General features: G+C 40.9%; 1 protein-coding gene across 3 annotated transcripts in view; it reads right to left on the bottom strand.

Annotated features, from left to right (window-relative positions):
- The window catches only part of Rbms1 (RNA binding motif single stranded interacting protein 1), a 217,436-nt gene extending 215,070 nt beyond the window's left edge, over positions 1–2,366 (bottom strand). For 2 of the 3 annotated variants that reach the window (XM_031370383.1, XM_031370382.1), the window contains exon 1: positions 1,814–2,366. In XM_031370383.1, the coding sequence (XP_031226243.1) occupies positions 1,814–1,888 (75 nt within the window). In that variant the 5' untranslated portion in view covers positions 1,889–2,366. The remainder of the gene's footprint in view (positions 1–1,813) is intronic. The other variant, XM_031370384.1, reaches the window with a different exon arrangement.
- Positions 2,367–20,497: the final 18,131 nt, after the last annotated feature.

Raw genomic sequence — 20,497 nt, forward strand, 5'->3', positions numbered from 1 at the left:
TTACTAATGGTACATAAAAATTACTAAGGTAAATGTTTCATAGAAACATTGTTTTTTTTTTTTCTTCTTCACCTGAATGTGTGTATTTATTATTCATGGAGTTAAGTGTTGAATAGGCTTGTCCTTCAGGCACCCAAATGCTGCATAATTTAAATGAGTGCATCAAATATATAACACATCTAAAAGGTAGCGCACTGATTACGTTACAAAATTTCTTCGAACAGCACACACACACACACACACACACAAATGGGGAGGGGGAGAGAGAGAGAGAGAGAGAGAGAGAGAGAGAGAGAGAGGGAGAGAGAGAGAGAGGGTAAGAGAGAGAGAGGGAGAGGGAGAGAGGGAGAGGGAGAGAGAGAGAGAATGAATATCGCCCTCAAGTTTCTAAAACAATGGCCTGCCAACCACATGGAGAAGAACAGTGGTGCTCTTGTGGTTGCTAGCACCTTACAGATCCTGGTGATGGAAGGTAAGTGGGGAATCAGGAGAACAGCAAGGAGGTCTTTGGGTGCTGGGAAATTTCTGGCCTCTGCTGACAAGTCCTTTTTACATGGACAGACACTGGGCTATGTTGTAGGGACAGAGCAACATGGACCACACACATTGAAAGGAAGAAAAGCTTTCAAGGTTGAAGCACAGACTCTTAGTACCAGGTCAGCAATGTCCATCTGCCAGCAAGCAATCCCCTAAAGAAAGTTCCAACACTGCATCCATACCTGATTCTTTTGTGATCTAGAAGGACGTGCTAGATTTAACGGCTGAAGGAGGCCGCCGTACCCACCATCACTTTCTGCCTTCCCTAACTGTAGCAGATGATTTCAAGGAGGTTAGATGCACTTTTCGTGAACCCTAATAATTTTTAAAATTAGTTTAGGAGACATCAAACTGTTGTAAAATTAGTATAGGCCCATTAACAAAGCACTCAGGGTCCTTGGGAAGCCAGCCACAAATTGTCTGCCTACATGTCATCAGTGGTCCTTACCCAAGACTGTGCCACTTTTGAGCAGAACTGGAAACACAGTTTAAAAACAAACAAACAAACAAAAAAAGAAAAGTAAATACAAAGTCACTTCTTTCTATGTATCAAAATCTGCCCATTGTCCCTCCCATGTAAAAGCTACAGAGAAGATTAAAGGGGACATCAATGAATGCGGAGTGAACTTTGGCCACTTCTCTACCCAAAACACCAGCGTAAAAGTGGAAATCAGTAACCAGGTGAAGTGCCATACCGCACAAAGATCAGAGGCGAGGGGAGGGCGCACAGGGCCCGAGGCGGGGAGGAGAAGGTCCCGGCCCCCTCCGGCCACAATCGTCGCGCGCGCGGGAGCTGGAGGGTAGTCCTGTGGGGCGGGGCGGGGCGGGGTGGGGCGGGGCGGGGGGCTGCGCGCCTCTCACGTGGACCCCACAGTTACTGCCCGCAGGGCGAGGCCCTGGAGAGGTCTGAAAGCTGTGGCACCAGCAGGTCCTGCCGCGGGCCCCAAGCGTCGGCCCGCCGCCAGCCCCGAAAGGACGAGGGGGCGCCGCGAGACCGCGAGACCCTTCCCTCCTCGCCGGCCAGGAAGGGGCCGGCGGTCCTTTCCTGTCTAGTCGCTCCCCCCTCGCTACTCTCTGTAACCCGATCGCCGCGATCCGCTCCCCGGGAAGCCGCCGCCCCGCGCGCAGCCCAGCTCTGCCCAGGCCAGCGCTATAGTTAGCAACCCCAGCACTTGCGCCCGGAGGCGGCAGGGTCGCCGTGCGCCCCTCCCCAGCCCAGCCCGGCGCGCGCCTCCGCGGTCCCTTCCTTTGGCGACCCTTCCCCGTGCCTCTTTACCTTGGCTTGCAGATACTGGGGGTAGTAATAGGTGGCGTACTGAGGGTACATCTGTTGTTTCCACACTTTGCCCATGAAGCTGGAAGGAAGCCTGCCTTGCAGGGTCGCCGACACTTTGGGTTTTCCAAGTCCCGATCTCTCCTGCCTCTCCCTTTCCGGAGGCGGCGGCGGCTGCCTCGGCGGCTGCTGTTGCCACTGCTCCACCTCCCAACCGGGACCAGACGACGTCCTCCTCCTCCACCTCCTCCTCCTCCTTCTGCTCTTCCTCCTCCTCCTCCTTTTCCTCCTCCTCCTCCTCCTCCTTCCAGGCAGACAGAAAGACACTGCAGAGCGCAGAGGACACCCCGGACAGGGCGCTCCCAAGGAGTTTCCTCTGGGAGCCCGACTATGCCCGAGCTGCCAAGGGCTGGCGCTCTGGCCGCGCTGCGCTCCGGGAGCAGGCTGAGCCCAGCTAGGAGTGATCAATACAAGTGGAAAGTACGGCGGCGGCGGCGGCGGCAGCTGCGCTCGGTGCCAGGCGGCATCTGGGGTGGGTGCGCCCGACAGCGAGAGGGGAGAGGGGCTGGCTGCGGAGGCCGCGGGGGAAGGGCGGCCGGGGGCGGGGCTTGGGCGCCGCCGAGCCCGGGACCCGCTGGAGGTGAGGGCTGACTTTCCACCACTCCTCTCCTCCCAGGCTCTCAAGAGAACGCACAGAATCTCTGGGAGCGGCGACCGCTTTGTGTCCAGGGTAGGAGAAGGTTTGGTAGTCCCTGCTTAAGAACTGCCGAGAAGGCACCTCTAGCTTTTCCGAGTTTTTAATCTTTGTAAGTGGGGGAGGGAGGGAAAGAGGGAAAGAGGAAATCTGATTAATCTCTCACTTCCCCCAAATTCCCGGACCGGTGATTTTTTTTTCTCCCTACAAAGGATAATGCTTTAATGTCCAACCACAAAGCTGGAGCCAGGACACCTGGGTTTTGTTCCACCCACACACCAGGTCACAGCACTAATTTTCTAAGTGACCTTGGGAAGGTTAGTGTCCTTCGGTTTGGTTTTCCCAGATGTGAAACCATGCTCTTTGCGTACACACACACACATACACACACACACACACACACACACACACACACACACACACACACACACACACACACACTGGCGGGTCTTTCTAAGGGAAAGATGCCAAAAAGAGAAGAATGTTATTAGAGGACACAATATAGACATCAGCTTCTCCCTGCCTTTTCTAATGCTGCCAGACAGTCTGTCAACTCCCACTCAGGAGCAAGGAAACTCCCTGAGTTTGGAATATTTTAAGGCCATTTTGAAAGTCAGACTGGCATATTGTTGCAGTGTGCTTCGGTGACACATAAAATCAATCTCCCTCTCTGCTTCTCTCCATCTCCTAATTGTCTCAGCTCTAGACAGCCCCAGACGAGTAGCGGTTCAGTTCACTACATAACTAGATATAATTTAATGGAGTTAATTGGTCCCTGAAGTTGCCTGCAGAAGACTTTTATATTCTAGCTCAAAAAGAGACAATACAAAATGTACAATAAGATGGGGAAGAAAATGTCCCTAAGTTGGTGTCCTTGCCCAGCTGATAAAAGACAAGGAGAAAAACATTTATTGAACAGAACTCGGTTGCTTTGTTTCATCTTGTTTTTTTTTTTTGGTTTGTTTGGTTCTTTTGTTTTGTTTTGTTTTGTTTTTTGAGTCACTTCTCAGTGCAACATAAATCCAACCAAACAGGGATGCATGATTTTCTTCAGTAATCAGATCTTTATATGATTATATTGTAAGACAGGCTTTTAAAATGATAAATCACTGAGCTGGAACTCTTATCTTTATATGATTTAGACAAGTTTCTAGGCCATACATTTTTTGAAAAAAAAAAATAGATGTAGTTCATGTGAACACAATTTGGACATGTCAGGAGGCAGCTTGTGTACTTCCTCTATCACTGATATAAAATCTCACAAAGAAATTAGATTTACTTAGTTTCTGTCACATGCTGGTAACTATGGAGATTAATGTCAACCTGCAGTTTAGAGTGGTCCAGTGTCTAACTAGGTAAGCTGAAAATGTTCCTCATATTGTTTCCATATGAGAATGCTTTGGTTTTTAAGCAAAGAACTCTCTAACGCACTGTACTGGGGAACCCAAAGAGACTAGGAATAATGGTTCTGAAGGTGACTGACTGAAGAGAAATAAGTTGAGAAAGAACTCAGTCTAGGTTTGAAAGACACAGGAAATTGTCAAAGCGAGACTGTTCTACTTACTATTTTTTTTTCTCCTGGATGATGAAAATCCAGTCCATTTTCAAGAGCCCAAAAGCAGACCCAGACGTATATGGAGGTTTGATTTATGACTGAGCCAGTATTACAGGGCAGTGGGCAAAGAATGAACTTTTCAATAAATGATTCTGGGTCAATTGGCTATCCACATTGGAAAAAAATAAAATAAAGGCCTGCCTCACAAATATCAAAGATGGGGACTCTAGCTGCATTAAAGATTACACTCAAAAGGCCCAAATCGCAAAGCTATTAGGGGGCAACATCAGGGATAGCTACCTGATGTGGGGGAAGAGTAATAAGGGGAAAGAGAGTGTGAGATTATTGCGATACTTGATTTTCAGAGTGAGCCTAGAAAGAATAAGAAAATGAGCCCCCAAATAATTACTTTTACAAATAGCTACAAAAGGTTAATATGCATAATCTATAGAGAAATCCTCCAGATCAACAGATCAACATGAAAAAGAGAAACAACTTGTTAGAATAAAAGGGATTTTTTTTCTTATTCACAAAGGGAGACCAACAAATGTTCAACACACATATGAAAAGATACTAACATTCAATTAGCAATATGGTAATTCTGATAAGGTGACATTTTACTCTTTGCCATGCTGGCAAAACAAACAAACAAACAAAAGAACAACAAACAAACAACAAACAAACAAAACAACCAACAATGAAAATGATGTGAGCAGTGAAGGATGGAGAAGGAAGTTCTGCAGTATTGATCAGAGTAATATCAGAAGCATGTGTTTGTACCGTGGTCAATGCAGAACATAGTTTGCTATTATCCAACTTTATATGCTCCATCCTACAATGCAGTTGCAGACACAAACTGATTAGTCTTCTCTAGATGCCTCAGGAAATGTGCACAGGAATTTTCAAATACCACTAAAAATAATTCAAATGTCCACCAACCATACAATGCTTAAAAAGTCTTTGATATATAGACACAGGGAGACGCTACAACAGAAAAGGAAATAACCACAGTTAAGAGCATCAGGACACATCATTTCAAGTTTAATGCTGAGCAAAGAAGCAAGTCAAGGGGCTGGAGAGTTCATTCAGCAGTTAGGAGTATACACTGCTTTTTCAGAGGACCCAGATTTGGTTCCCAGAATCTAAGTTCTGGCTCCCAACCACCTGTAACTCTAACTCCAAGAAATGCATTGCCCTCTTCTGGTCTCCACAGACTCCTGTACTAATGTGTGCGTACCCATACATAGACACGGACACACGCAGACATGCATATACTTATAAAATCTAATTTAAAAGAAGCAGGAAGTCAACAGTATACAAGACATGACTCCATTTTTATGAGCTTCAAAAGCAGAAACACTAAACAGTATATAAAAATATGCATATAAATAATTTTTAAAGCATAAATAAAACACAGCTAATATAAACAGAATTCAGAATAATGATTCGCTCCACAAGAGTAGAAGGTTGGGAGTAAGCAGGAAGGGACAAAGGACGACTCTGGATTGTACATGTTTAGGAATATATTTCAATATGTTCTTTTTTGGTCTAATGATTGTGTGTGTATGTAAACATATATGTACATACACACACACACACACATATATATATGCATATATATATATATGCTGCATCTCACCCTAATGCATTTTTAAAACAAAAAAACAGTTAAAATGATTGTTTCTAAATAAATGCAAAAGTAAAGATAGTAGAATAATGACCTTCCTTTTCTTAATTTCTTAGTTTCAGTTCTGTCATCTCTCTCATTCTCTCTCTTTCTCTCTCTCTCTCTCTCTCTCTCTCTCTCTCTCTCTCTCTCTCTCTCTCTCTTTCTCTCTCTCTCTCTCATACAAGCACACACACACCATATTTTAATTTTCCTAGAGTCATTAAAAAGAAATCTCTAGTACCCTTTCACCAATAAGAGCTTTGTCTAATATTATTACATCTAATAAATTTAACCATACTTTGTTAGCATCAGTTGAGTCCCAGTTTTGATCACCTTATTTCCATTGTCAAAAATTCCTTTTTGTAGTTTGATTATTTAAGTCTTAATGAAATGATGTTGCATATCCATTTGGTTTATGTGCTCCTGGAGTGTCTTTCAACATCTAAAACCTCACCCCAACAAAGGACCTATCATGACTGTCCTCCGAAAGACTCAACAAGCAGCTGAAAGAGTCAGATGCAGATATTTGCATCTAACCAATGGACAGAAGTAGCTGGCCTCTGTTGAATTAGGGAAGGCTGAAAGAAGCTGAGGAGAAGGGTAATCCTGTAGGAGGACCACCAATCTCAATTAATCTGGACCCCCGAGATCTCTCAAACACTGGACCACCAAACAGACAGCATACACCAGCTGATATGAGGCCTCCAACACACATACAGCAGAGGACTACCAGGTCTGTGTTCATTCAGAGATGATGCAACTAATCCTCAAAAGACTAGAGGCCCCAGGGAGTTTAGAGGTCAAGTGGGGTGTGGGGTGGGGACATCCACATGGAGACAGGGGGATAAGAAGGAGATGTGGGATGTGGAGCATTCGGAGGGGGGCAGGGAATGAAATATGGAGTATAAAAAATAAATTAATTTAATAAAAAAAACCCCTGATAGTTATTTGTTGAAGGATTTAGAACATTTGACCTATAGAATTTCCCACCTGGCTGACTGCAACATAGTAGCAGTTTTTCAAGAGATGGTGTTCATTTAAAAGAATACTTTTAAAGTGATACTATCCAGGTTCAGGGTATATACCATTGGAAAGAACATGTTTCATTCTTGGTGATGGTCTTAACATGTTTAGTGTGTACACCAGTACACCAGTCTGACTCATGTACTGTAAAGATACCCCATCCACCATTCACAGGCCAGTTTTAATATTCAGAAGTTAACCAAGCACATTATTTCAGCTACAAACTTGGGGTTATCTCATTTTAGCATTCTGTCTGTACTTATTTGGAAACTGTCTTTGGAGGAGTTTTTCTCCAACTCTTTGGCTAACTTAAACAATTTTTCCTTCATTTAACAAGTTCAGAATATTATTTTGTTTCCATAGGACACACTAAAGGTTATCATTGTGAACATTTTGATTTCATAGACTTTATACAATTTGGGTTGTTTCAATCTTTTTATATCATTATTTTTGTAGATATTCACCACCATTCTAGATACTATCCCACCATTGGTCAACGGAAGCCCTTTGAATTAGTTGGTCTTTTTTATTTATTTTTTATCAGACCTGAATAGTCTTCTTTAATTTTTCCTTCCTTTCATTCTTTCTTTCTTTCTTCCTTTCATTCTTTCTTTCTTTCTTTCTTTCTTTCTTTCTTTCTTTTAGCATATTAAGGTTGTTCCAGGGGGTTATACAATTTTGTTCAGATTTTAAGAAATCATTTGTGACAGATATCATGCTTTTCTTTTAAAAATTTAAAACTTGAATTGCTTTTTAAAAGTTCAGTTACAATAATAACAGAAATTTAAAAACATATTCTATGTACTTACACATTTGGAGCTAAGAGCTCATGAAGACTTCCTGATGCAATCTAATGCCTATGTGACTCCTTGAACCAAGCCACGGAGCGAGTGCTCTTCCCTGGAAAGGTTTTGTGTTTACGCTTTAGTCCAGGGTGAAGAACCGTTTTCTATGAGCAGGACCTCGGGAAGACAGTGGAACTGTTGTGTGCTTCATGAGACTTAGGGCTAAGGACAGTGACAGGGACAAGATAGTGACAAAGCATAGTTGAAAAATCTATGAAGAGAGCAAGAGACAAATGGGAGGAGACTGGAAGGTAGGGCAGGAATTTTAAGTCATGAATGGAAAGTCCTGCTTGACTATAAGGTAAGAATGGGTCTGCAGGAAGGAGTTTATGTGGGTGAAAAGTTAAAGGCTGGGTTTCCACGTAGGACAGCCTGGAGGCAGAAACTGGTTTGTCTGGACTCTTCAATCTGCTCTCTTTATAAACAAAGGTAAACATTTTGTTATAGTAAATCAGAAGGAGACTAAACGAATTATTTGTGATCAACACCTTCCTTGTCCCCAATGTCATTTGTCTGAACATGTTGAGATAAGTGAATGATAAAATTAGTCATTTTGCTACATAAAGCCCTTGTGCTCAAGAATTGGTAGATTATCTGTGGGGATTTAGGCTCAAGAGAAAATACTTTATGCCAAAAACAGAAATTACTGATTGGTGGATAGTCTTCCTTCCATATTCCATGTGAGGTGTGTGTACAATACATGGGCAAAATGCTTAAGAAGAAGTGTCTCAGAGTTTCTATAAAACAGAAATATGCCTGCCACAGATAGATGCTAGAGTTCTTAGAGGGCTGAACAAATAATGATGCAGATTAAAGGAATCAATACTCTGAATCCATAATAGGGTTTTGTTGTGAATCAGATGTTGTCTTATAGTCTTCAAGAAAGATTATCTCTAAATTTTCTGGTCTGATGTTTGCATTCTCTTATATTCAGATTTTGTTTTGTGGATCCTGGAGTTAGACATGTCAAACCTTGAGTGTCACCAGGGGTGATTTTCCGTTCTTACAGTCTTAGAACATTAGGCTTGAGGGCAGGAGGATGGAGAGTTTGAGGCCACTCAAGCTACATGAAAAGACTCTGCCTCAAAACAAAACCACTTGCAAAAAAATAAATGTCAAAAGATCCCCTGAACACTCTGTGTTGTTGCTAAACAAAAGTAGTTTGTAAATAGTAATATATATTTTAAAAGACCATGAAGAGCGATATAAGAGTTCTTAGTGTCCATGTCTCACCAGACTCTGACATGCACCGATGGTTCATACTTCTTAGCACAACTCATGACTCTCATCTTCACTAGCCCTTCCATTCCCAAGACTCCACAGTTACTTCTTGTCTTAATAGCTCTCTTTTCTTATCCACACAGGCTTCTTCCAACAGTCACACTGTACAATTTCAACCAGCTCTGGACTTCTGTGCACCTTTCAGACTCCTTCACCTGGCTCACCTCTACTCTGTCCTTAACCTTGAGCTCCCCAGAACCTCCTTCAGGTTGGACATGACATCCAGTGGGAGCTGTTCTCTGACTTGAGTCATATGAAGTCACCTAGAAGATAGGAATATATTTGGAACAGAGGAGGGGAAGAGTTAAAGCTGGAGAATTCTGGGCAAAAAAGATTAGTCTGTGTGCATGTTATATGTTCCTATAAATATAACTGAAAGTTTACAAATAGTTCGATATGATTTAGAATGTCCAGCACATGCTGCTATGGTCTGAATGCTTCTCGAATTCATGTTTTGAAACTTAATCTCATTTGTGGGTGCTGTAAAGAGATTGGCTTTTTTAGGATGCAATAAAATAATAAGAGCTATATCTTAAATTATACTAATTACCCATTGCTGTTTGAAAATTGCTTCCTGAATTTAACCACTCATCATTCTTTCATATGTTTTTTGAGGGTAAGGAATTTGAGGATGGCTTAGTTGGATGGTTCTGGCCCAGGGTCTCTCATGAGATCAATAGCATCTCTTGGAGAAGTCTCCTGAAAGTTTGCCTGTAGCCAAAGGATCCAGTTCCAGGCAGTTGGCTCATAGCCTGTTGTATGTGCGCATATTTGTGGAAATACTCACGACAGGACTGCTAGCTGCTTTAAAAGTGAATGAGGAACAGGGAAGGGGCCTACACACATGGCTAACCAAGACAGAAGCTGTACTTTCTCTACAACTTCATCTCAGAGGTGAAATTCACTCTATTCTGCCTTTTCTATGAGAGGTAATGTGTCAAGGGACTGACTATGCATGAAGGAGGTAGGATATTAGATGCTGTGTTGGAGGTTTACTGCCATGACAATGTGTGCTGAATATGTTTTCATTACCTAAATGCTTCACTCACCCTACTTGTTCATTCAGTAAACACCATATGCCACATGGATGCTGATTCAAGGGGTTGCCCATTAAGCAGTTGGTCCTCACTCCCTCCTTCCCCTACCTAACCTTTGGAAACCAGCAGTCTGCTTTTCCTATTTGATTTACTAATTGTGGCTATTTCATTTAAATGCAATTATACATCACATGACCTTTATGTCAGTGTCCTTTCACTTTGCATGCTGTTTTGCTGGCTCATCCACAATATAGTGTCTGTGCTTTATTCCTTCTGATGGCTGAATGGAATTCTGTTAAACATACATACATATATCATACATAGATATATCATATATACATCATACATACAAACATCATGCATATATACACACATCATACATACACACATCATACATAAAAACATCATACATATACACACACCATACATGCATGCATTATATATACATATATATATATATACATACATCATACCTACACATATATATGCATATATCACATTCTACTGAAGAATTCAACTGTTGATGGATATTTAAGTTGGTTGCATCTCTGGCTACCATGAATAGTGCATATACACCTGTTCTTAGTTTTCTTTTTTAAAATAAGAATACTGATTGTGAGATACCAGTGGACATCTTAGTGAATGTGTATAGTGTAGAGTAGATATTGGTATCTTCAGTTAAGAGGAAACAACAGAGATGGAGCAAGACTTGAGAGTCAGTCTTGGTATATGAGTTGTGGTAAACCTGAGAGAGGAGGTTGGATCATCTCAGGAGAGAATGCACACACACAAGGCAGAGGATTAAAGGAAGGAGCAAAGTCTTGGTGTTTATAGTATGTACGAACTGCATTAAACATCAAACTATCATACATAAGGCAGAGATTTCTCTATTGCCATTGCCCTCAAGACCTTGTAGAATCAACTTTCCCTCAAATAATGTATATAAGTTTTAAAACCATTTTTATTATCAAGAAATCTCTCCATTCTAGGTGCTCAGAATGTAATTTATGGCATCAAGAATGCACCTTCAGCCCTGTAGACCATGGGTAATATTTAGTCAGTGCTCCACAAGACAAATAACTCCTTAAGCATCTTTTCTACTGACTAAATAACCCAGGACATTCTGCTTTTAAGTATTTCCTAACAGTGAGATGTACTCTAGATCTCCTGTAATGGACTGCATTGGGCTGCAGCATTATGATTCAGCCAAAGGGTCCCATAAGGTGCTGTCTCCTACACTCTGCCAAGTTCCTGCCGTCTACCTCCCTTTAAAGGACTGCAGTGTTGTACTGCTGTTTACAAGGGAGTAAGAAAAATCCCTAGTGATGTATCTTTGACTTGTTTCACAATGATCTCAAGCCCATTTGTTTGTTTTTATATCTGTCTTACCATTCCTCTTACTGTGTTAGTAGGGACTATTTTAATTTCTGAACATACATTAAGGTTGCCTTCACATTTTTTTCTATTGAAATGCTTTGTTCACACATATCTCTAAGAACACTTTAAATTTCCTTTCTGTATAATAAGCATTAATAATTATGTCATATTTTCTATCTTCCCAGAGCTGGGAAATTTCCCAATTTCATTTCATCACTGAAAAGAGATACTAAACAACAGTGGGGAACTAAAATTCACCCCAGTGTGGTGGCTTTCCATTAGAATGATACTAAGCTGTTCACCTGCACTTCAGGGGGATATTATTCTCCATCAAATCATGTCCGTAGGATTGCATGAACCTTTCCATGTCTGTAGCCCTCTCTCTCTAATGGATATTGGAGCATAAGCAAGACTGTAAATCTGTCTAGAGGGCTGAATTTCATCTCATAGGAACCTCAATTGTTTCCATTTCCTGTATGCACGAAACAGCATGCAGTGATTGTAAACCATCCAATTCTTGTCAGGACTTTCTGTACTTGGTATATGCTGTGATCGACACAGCAATGATAATGAAATGCAAGTAATCCTGGGCTGTCAAGATGCTTGTGATGGAACTTTTTGTACATGGAGGATGCTTGGTCTAAGGGGGAGGAGGAAATCTTCTCTAGCATTCAGAAGAACAGTGCCAGCATCCTAATGCTTAGAAGGAACTTAGATGCTGGGATAATGTGATTAGGAGGCTATAGTGTGTGTGCCGTGCAGTGATTAGGATGCCCCCACTATTCGAAAGGCTGGTCTTTTCTGTTCTCAGAGGTAAGAGCCGGCACCTTTTTGTGCTGTGCAGGAAGGCTAGATTAGCTGTAAATTTCTGAGTATCTGACTTATTTGGTCCCCTACTAAGCCCCTGGGGAATTGATGCTGGCAGAGAATAGGCAAAGTATGCCCACCAAGTTCCTCATCAGTCTCATTTGACTCCATGTCTTGCACTTGGTGTCTCTCACACAATGTCAGCCACTTACAAAACGTTATCTCCCTTAATCCCCACAATCTCCCTGCTTCATAGGTTACTAGGTTTGCATTTGCAGGATGACAAGACAAATCTGTGTAAGATTATATCTTGCCAAGGCTTTGGGGTAGAGGAATCAAGACTAGAATTGAATTCATCCTCAGTGCATTGTGCCATATTTCACTGTAAGCAAAGAGCCAGGGGAAGAGACAACTATTTGGTTTAATTTTACAATTACTTTGGAATTTAGTACAGACTTTCTGCAACGCTGGATTTTTAGCCAACTTTCTCTTTACAAAGCTTCTCCTAATCTCAATTCACATATACTTAATTATAGGTTTGTATGATTGTAATGAAAAAATACATAGTTTCAAGTTTGAGTTCTATCACACTCACATAATATCCTTTTCACTATCATTCTTTCCTTCTTTTTTGTAGTACTGGGATCAAAGTCAGATGTAAACACTACTGCTAAGACCTAAGACATGCTCCCAGCCCATCTCTTCTTTTAAATTTGTTTTTCTTACACACTAGAGTTTTTACAGTTATAATTTTAGTTAACAATACAATTGATATGTTTGCTAAGTTTTCAGTCATTAAAAAAATTCTTAAATGTATTCAATGAGGTTCAAATAACAAAAAAAAAAGTACCCTATTTTTGAAATTTAGCATATAGTCAAAGAAAGAAAGAAAGAAAGGAAAAGGAAAGGGATTTTCCAAAAAAAGAGAATTCCCTTAAAAAGCAATACTCCTGTTAGAAGATTCACTTTCTCAAAATTAAGAGTTACTCTCACACGTATGTGAAGGTCTGCAATCCTTGGTAGCAAGATCACGGCTACTACACTGATTGTGTCAAAAAATGCTAACCATCTCTTCTAGGCGTTGTTCAGTTACAGAAACCACAGGAGTGAAGAATGTATTACTTTATAGATTCTGGTAACTCAGGGAAATTTCTGAAGGGGCTTTCTCTCATCCACTGGCACATGTCCTGGTCCAAATACTGCTAGAATCACGGTGTTCTCAGAAGTCAGGATACTGTGCAGTCATCTATTCTAGTCCATCCTGCTCCCTCTAGTTGAGACCACACCCAAGCTAGGCAGACACATGAGACTCTATTTTTAACAAGATTCAGAGCCTGGGAGTGTCCCTCATTTGTCCAGCAACCCCATTTCAGAACCTAGCCACACATCCAATTTAATTTTGACACTATGACTGGAGAACCTCTGCACACCTCTTAAAATTTTGTATCTTGTATATTGTGGTCATCTTTTATGAATTTAAACTTAACAAAATAATAAACAGATATCAAAGAAACAAATGTATCTCTTATTTTCTATGGTACTAGATATCCTAGCATAATGTCAAGTCATAATATTACAACACAAACTATCATACTTTCTATGAAAAACATTAAAAATTTAAAATGTAAACACAGATGTTTTATGTCTGTAGACATTTGACTAGGAAGAAATGATTATGTATAAGAGAAAAGATAAAGATATGCATTTACTCATCCAAATGATTTCCTTCTTGCTTGCACTGGATTAGAGTATATCTAAGGTACACATTATTGATGACCCTTTACTCCTTCCACACACAGAGATAAGTTTTACTGTTGTCCAATGAGGTTAGATGGCTTTGGAGTGAAAACAAACCATTGCTTATCATTCTGATAACTTTCTACTATTTGCCTCTCATTGTCTTTTATTTTATTTCCTCTACATATAAGAAAATTGGGCTGGAGAGATATCTCAGTCAATAAAGTGCTTGCCTTGCGAGCGTAAGAATCAGAGTTTGGTCCCCAGGGCACTTGTTTTGCTTTGCCGTTGTTTGTTTGTCTTTAAGCTAGTTGTGATTGAGGCTTGTAATCCTGACATTGGGAGACACAAGAAAGTTCAGCCAAGGTTGTCTGATGGTCTCTACATGCACACATACACACATGTTTGTGGATCCCAGATACATAAATAGATGATAAGTAGGTAGGTAGGTAGATAGATAGATAGGTAGTTAGAGAAATAGATGATAGATAGATAATAGATAGATAGATAGATAGATAGATAGATAGATAGATAGATAGATAGATAGATAATCAGAAAGCTGAAAATAATTAGAGGATGCTTAAAAGGATGAAGATAGATAGACAAGGACAGAAGTGGCAATTTTATTCACACCTGATGAATGTCCCTCACTGTCATCAGTCTGTGGTCTCTATGCTGCCCAGGGCAAAATTCAAATGCTTCTCTTGTGAGACTCTTTCTTACCAGACATGCCTCCTCACAGCATCTTGCATTAGTTGCTTTCCCTTAGACTAGTTCACTTAATAAATCATCCTACAAAATAGGTTTTTTTCCTCTAGTGTCAACATTCCGATAGGCCTGGTTTCCTCTTTCCTTTTTCTCCCCCAATTTCTGACTGAAAGGCTATGAACAAAAATGTAGACATTCTCTTGATTTCTGCCTTCCCATCTGTTTGTTTTTGTACTGAAACAGATATGCAGCCACAGGTACTAGATAAGAAACGTCGATCAGATCGAACCATTCTGCACATGATTAATTTTGTTGTGAGCGAAACAGAATCTGTTTTCTGAGCTCTTCTGGCAGCTGCAGTAGGAAGCTATCCCTACTCTTAAATCATCTGTCTCTGTGTCATAAAGTCTGCCTTGGTTGAAACACTTGGTTTCTCTGCTCATGCCACAGCCCCTTCTAAGCTTTCCACAATGATATTTTATTTTCTTAAGAAAACAGTTAGCACCACTTCAACTTGTCTTGATGTAGTCTTAGGAGACCCTTAGAGCAGAGTCAGACCTTAGGTTGCAGGTTCTAATAAATTTTGAGAATTAATGTTAGTGAGATAGAGCAAGAGAGGGTAAGAGTCTGAATTAGATGGTGTAAAAAAATACAAAGACAAAACAGAAAATAATAAATCTCTTTCAGTAGGCTCTGGTAAAATATCCACAAGCTCCCCACAGGCAATGAAATCTTGTATTTTACGAGTGTTGAAGAGCCAGATGATCTACAAATACTACTAAGTGGTTAATAGGTCTGCAGACTCGGGAGATGTAACGAGAGATGAATTTGCTGATCATATGAAATTATAGCAGGATCTCTTGACATTGTGTGTACACCTGCTCTTGGTGAATTCGGGTGTGGAGTCGGACTTTCTCTGGTTCTGTTCTTATCTAGTTAATTTTTTTGACTTATCTAGTTAATTTTTCTGACTTGATTGAGATGTAACAGGCAAATGACAATGATATACATTTGTATGTGTGCTATGTGACTCTTGATCTGTCTTCTTTGTAACATGATTACCACAGTTGTGCTAATAGCATCCTTACCATCGGCTCTGAATCGCTGAGTGGTCACAGGGTAAAGCTACTTAACCTTTGTTGTGCCTCAGTTTCCTCACTACAAGATAAGCACAATAACCATTCCTATACATATGTTGTTAAATTAATTGATAGTAAAAAAATCACTTAGAAGAGTAACAAGACACTTGATATTAGCTATTGTAGCTAATTTTAAGAGGCTAGATCTCAATGCCATGGCTACCATCACCATCTTGGAAAACTGTGAGGCTTGAAAACAGTTGTCAAGAGAATAAGAAACCTTCAAATAATATCTGTACTCTAGGTAGAACAGAAAATCTTGGGTGACATGTAGACAAGAGGACTCCTCCCTTTCTTGATCTAAGTTCCCAGTATTTTGTAATGTGAAGAGTCTCAGAAACCATTCTTATTCTTCTTGAGGAGGAAGTAGCTAGCTTGATCTGATCAGGCCTGTGTAGGTCACAATGGGTTCATGTCTTTCCGTCTTCTAAGCCAGAGGTTCTCACAGGTAGGTCGTAACTCTTTTGTGAGGGTCACCTAAGACCATCTTTTATGAGGGTCACCTAAGACCATCAGAAAACATGAAGCAGTCAATAATAGTCCCTAGAACCTGAGTTAGAGAGATGGCTTAGTGGTTATGAGCATTTTTCTCTTGCAGAGGACCCAGGTTCAGTTCCCATTACCCACAAAGTAGCTCATGACTATCTGTTACTCCAATTCTGGGGGAATCTGATGCCCTTTTCTGAACTTGAGGGCACCAGGCATATGCATATGTGCAGGCAAACATACCCATAAAATAAAAATAAATAAGACCTCTTTTTGAAAAAAAAAATCAGTAGGACTCTGAAAACATCTTTCTATTTTTCATTGTCACTCCCAGGAGTTGTTCATTTTAAAGGACATCAGCAGGTTTGAACACTTGTTTTGACTACTTTTTAATTTATTACATAACCATTTACCGAATACCCTGTGTCTAAGAACTTGGTAGGTAAACACTGATAGTTTAGTATTAACTTCTTACATTTTCACTATTATTTGATGTATACTCAAAGTTTCTCTGTAGGTACAAAATCAACACTTGTGATACTTTTGCATCATCTGCAAACCCCTGAAGGGCACTGAAGAGCTCCAGTCCCCATCGCTAACGCTTTCAGCTAAACAAAGGAGGGCCTGCCCGCTCACTTCATACTGCACATGCTGCTCTTTTTGCAGCCCACTTATTGCCTTTTAAAATCTTCTTTCTCACATTTTTTTCATGTTTGTTTTTCATGTTTGTTCTTTTAACTGGTGACATTACTATTCAAAATGACCCCACGTGGACTGCTAAAATGTTGTTTTGAGATAGCAGCAAGAAAACTGTGTTGTGTAGTATGCAGAAAATCCACATGCTACAAGCTTTATCTAAGCCTGCATTGTACATGGTCAGCAGCGAGTATAGTGTTAATGGATCAATACTGTTACATATTTAGAAACATAAAGAGGAGATTCCCCAGTCTTCCCAAGAGACCATGCTAAGAGGGACTCAAGTGGCTCTAGTGAGTGATGAACTTGGGTAAAGTGACCGAACTTGTTCATTCAAGGGACAATAAGTTATGGAGTTAACAACCAAAGAAATTTACAGTCACATTTGGCTGGATCAGAAAAATGTTAACCTCCTCTTGACTAATATATTATAAAGAAATGCTGTATCTAATTATTTTCAAAGAAAAGCATGTTAAATATAGTGTCTTTAAATAATACAGAAAACAAGAATGTGAATTAATCCATTAAGGGAAGACTGAGTTGAGGCAAAGGGATGCATTAACGCCTTAGAAACCACAGCTCAGTTCTCACTAATCTGTGTGCAGTGATTTTCTAAAACTATCTACTATGAAGAACAAGACAAAAACACAAAGAACAACTATCCATTAATTCAGTATTGTACAGTGTGTTTCTCTATTGGAGTAAGTTGTACACCATGGGATATTTGGCATTTTCATTATCAAAGCTGGGTGCAAGTGGGTGCTACTGGCAAATAGTGCAAAGGTCCAGTACACAGCTAAGTATCTTAAAGCAGACCAGACAGCTTCCCACTATAAAGAAGTATTCCATAAAAAGTGTTGAAAGCAGCAAGGCTAAGGAATAGCAAGTCTTACTGGAACTAGTTCCAGAAAGGCCCAGACGTTTCTTTTCACCTTCGTGGGTCACATAATCGCCAGCACATCTACCCTCATCCCTACTACTGTGACTTGAACATAGACATTGACAGCATCCTGCCTGGCAAATGGGTGCAGCTGTCTTCCTGGAAGCTCCTTTTGTAAAAACTGTGCAAGTGCTGGATTTGTGCTGGGGCTGTAGTTGGTGGACCTTCCAGAGTGACTCTCAGTTGTGACTTGCGTTAGAAAAACCTAGGAATTTTAACAACGGCATTGCATGGACTCCATTCCTTCAAGCCCTGAAAAAAGGTGGAGTTTGTGTATTAGGAAGCTGACCCGGCACTGTAGACCCTTATCAGTAGCCAGCAGACCCTCCTGATCTGGCCTGCGTCCCAGGCACTCTTCTGAAAGTCCCCCGGCCAGCGTTCTTTTATTAGTACTTACTACCATGAACTCTGAGGCTCTTGTTTAGAAACAGCATATCCACGGTCATGACCACTCACCTGGTTCTCCTCCAAAGCTGCCCACCGAAGGCTTCTGCTCACCCTGAGCTCCCGTGATTAGTGGCAATATTCTTCTCTCCCCTGAGCTGTACCTTGGCTCTTTCTGAAGATAAGCACTATTCCTGCCACTGTCTTGTTAGGACCTCGCTAGTGATGATTGTTTTAGAAGGGCCACCTAGTGATTGTATTCTTTATGAGAACCATTGTTGTGGAAATTAGCAATAAAAATTATTATTCATGAAACTGATAGTTTTATTCTAAAATATCAACTCCCACTGTGCCTTAACTTCCACGGAACATTTTTAAAATGGTAATTCTTTACTATGGAGCTATCCCCATGTTCCTCCATGATTCAATTGCAGCTTATTTTATTCATTTAGACCTACTACATGCTGAGAAGAAAGTTGTTAACGTATATAAAGTTAAAGGCTGCTTAATAAGAACAAACACCATAAACACCAACTTTGCATTTATGTTACTAGGACACCTTTAGAGTTTAGAATTGTACTGATGAGACAGTAACTCGTTGTCAGACACATCAAGCTGATCTTGTCAGAACAGTGGAGCCCACAGACTGTGCAATTTGCAAATTTTAGGAGATTCTGTTTATTGAAAAGGTACGGGCAGGGGTATATGTTTCTCAAGGCTGCTATAGCAAATTATCACATTGATAGCTTGCAACAAGAGAACTGTACCCTGTGTTTGCTGGGGCCAGCGATGGGACTGAAAGTGTTGATAGGATAGCACTAACTCTGGAGGTTCAAGGGCAAATCCTTTCCTGGTCTCTTACCACTGTTAGTGGCTGCTGGTATCCCGGATGTTCTTGGCTCATGATTACATCTCCCTGCCCATATCCACTCTTCTATCACATCAAATCTCCTTTAACCTTTTTTCTTCTAGGGATACTTGTCATTGGCTTTGAGGTCCACCCTGGCAGCTAAGAACTTTCTTTTCATTTCCAGGTCCTTGATTTAACCATACCTACAAAGATTTCCTTTTTTTAAAATTAGATATATCCTTTATTTACATTTCAAATGTTATCCCCTTTCCTGGTTTCCTCTCTGGGAATCCCCCTACCCCATTCCTCCTTCCCCTGCTCACCAACCCGTCTATTCCCTCTTCCCTGTCCTGGCATTCCCTTACATTGGGGCATTGAGCCTTCACAGGACCAAGGGCCATTCCTCCCATTTATATCCAACAAGGCCATCCTCTGCTACATATGCGGCTGGAGCCATGGGTCCCTCCATGTGTACTCTTCGGTTGGTGGTTTAGTCCCTGGGAGCTCATTTACTCCTTTCTCTAACTCTGCCATTGGGGATCCTATGCTCAGTCCAGTGATTGGCTGAGAGCATCCACCTCTGTATTTGTCAGGCACTAGCAGAGCCTCTCAGGAGACAGCTATATCAGGATCCTGTCAGCAAGCACTTGTTGGCATCCACAATAGTGTCTGGGTTTGGTAATTGTATATGGGATGGATCCCCAGGTGAGGCAGAACCCAGATGTCCCTCAACAGAGGAGTAGATATAGAAAATGTGGTACGTTTACACAATGGAGTACTACTCAACTATTAAAAATAATGAATTCATGAAATTGTTAAGCAAATGGATGAAACTAGAAAACATCATCCTAAGTGAGGTAACCTAATCCCAAACGAATACACATGCTATGCACTCACTGATAAGTAGATATTAGCTCAGAAGCTAATTGCTTGGAATACCCAAGATACAATTCACAGACCACATGAAGCTCAAGAAGGAAGACCAAAGTGTGGGTACTTTGATCCTTCTTAGAAGGGGGAACAAAATACCCATGGAAGGAGGTGCAGAGACAAAGTGTGGAGCAGAGACTGAAGGAAAGCCATCCTGTAAAGATTTCTTTCCTTCCAATTAGGTGACTCTCGCAGGTTCTAGGGTGGGGATATGGACATATCACTTTGGGGCCACCATTTAAAACACTATAGCATGTCTGAGGGAGGGACAAGAAAGTAATAATGAAACATTATTGTGGTTATCTTTACAGCACCTAGGCCTGCAGAGGGAAAAGAAGGGGGTACTTCATGGAAGCTAGAGCCAATCGCTGAAGTGCAGGACCAGGACAGAAAGACCTCACATCAGTGTGACTTCTGGACAAAGTTTAATTTTTTTTATTAAATATTTTCTTTATTTACACGTACATTTCTCCTTTCCCAGTTTCCCCTCCAAAAAACAAAGAAATAAACAAAAACAACAAAAACAAAC

The sequence above is a fragment of the Mastomys coucha genome, unplaced genomic scaffold (genome assembly GCF_008632895.1).
Source record: "Mastomys coucha isolate ucsf_1 unplaced genomic scaffold, UCSF_Mcou_1 pScaffold15, whole genome shotgun sequence".
NCBI lineage: Eukaryota > Metazoa > Chordata > Mammalia > Rodentia > Muridae > Mastomys > Mastomys coucha.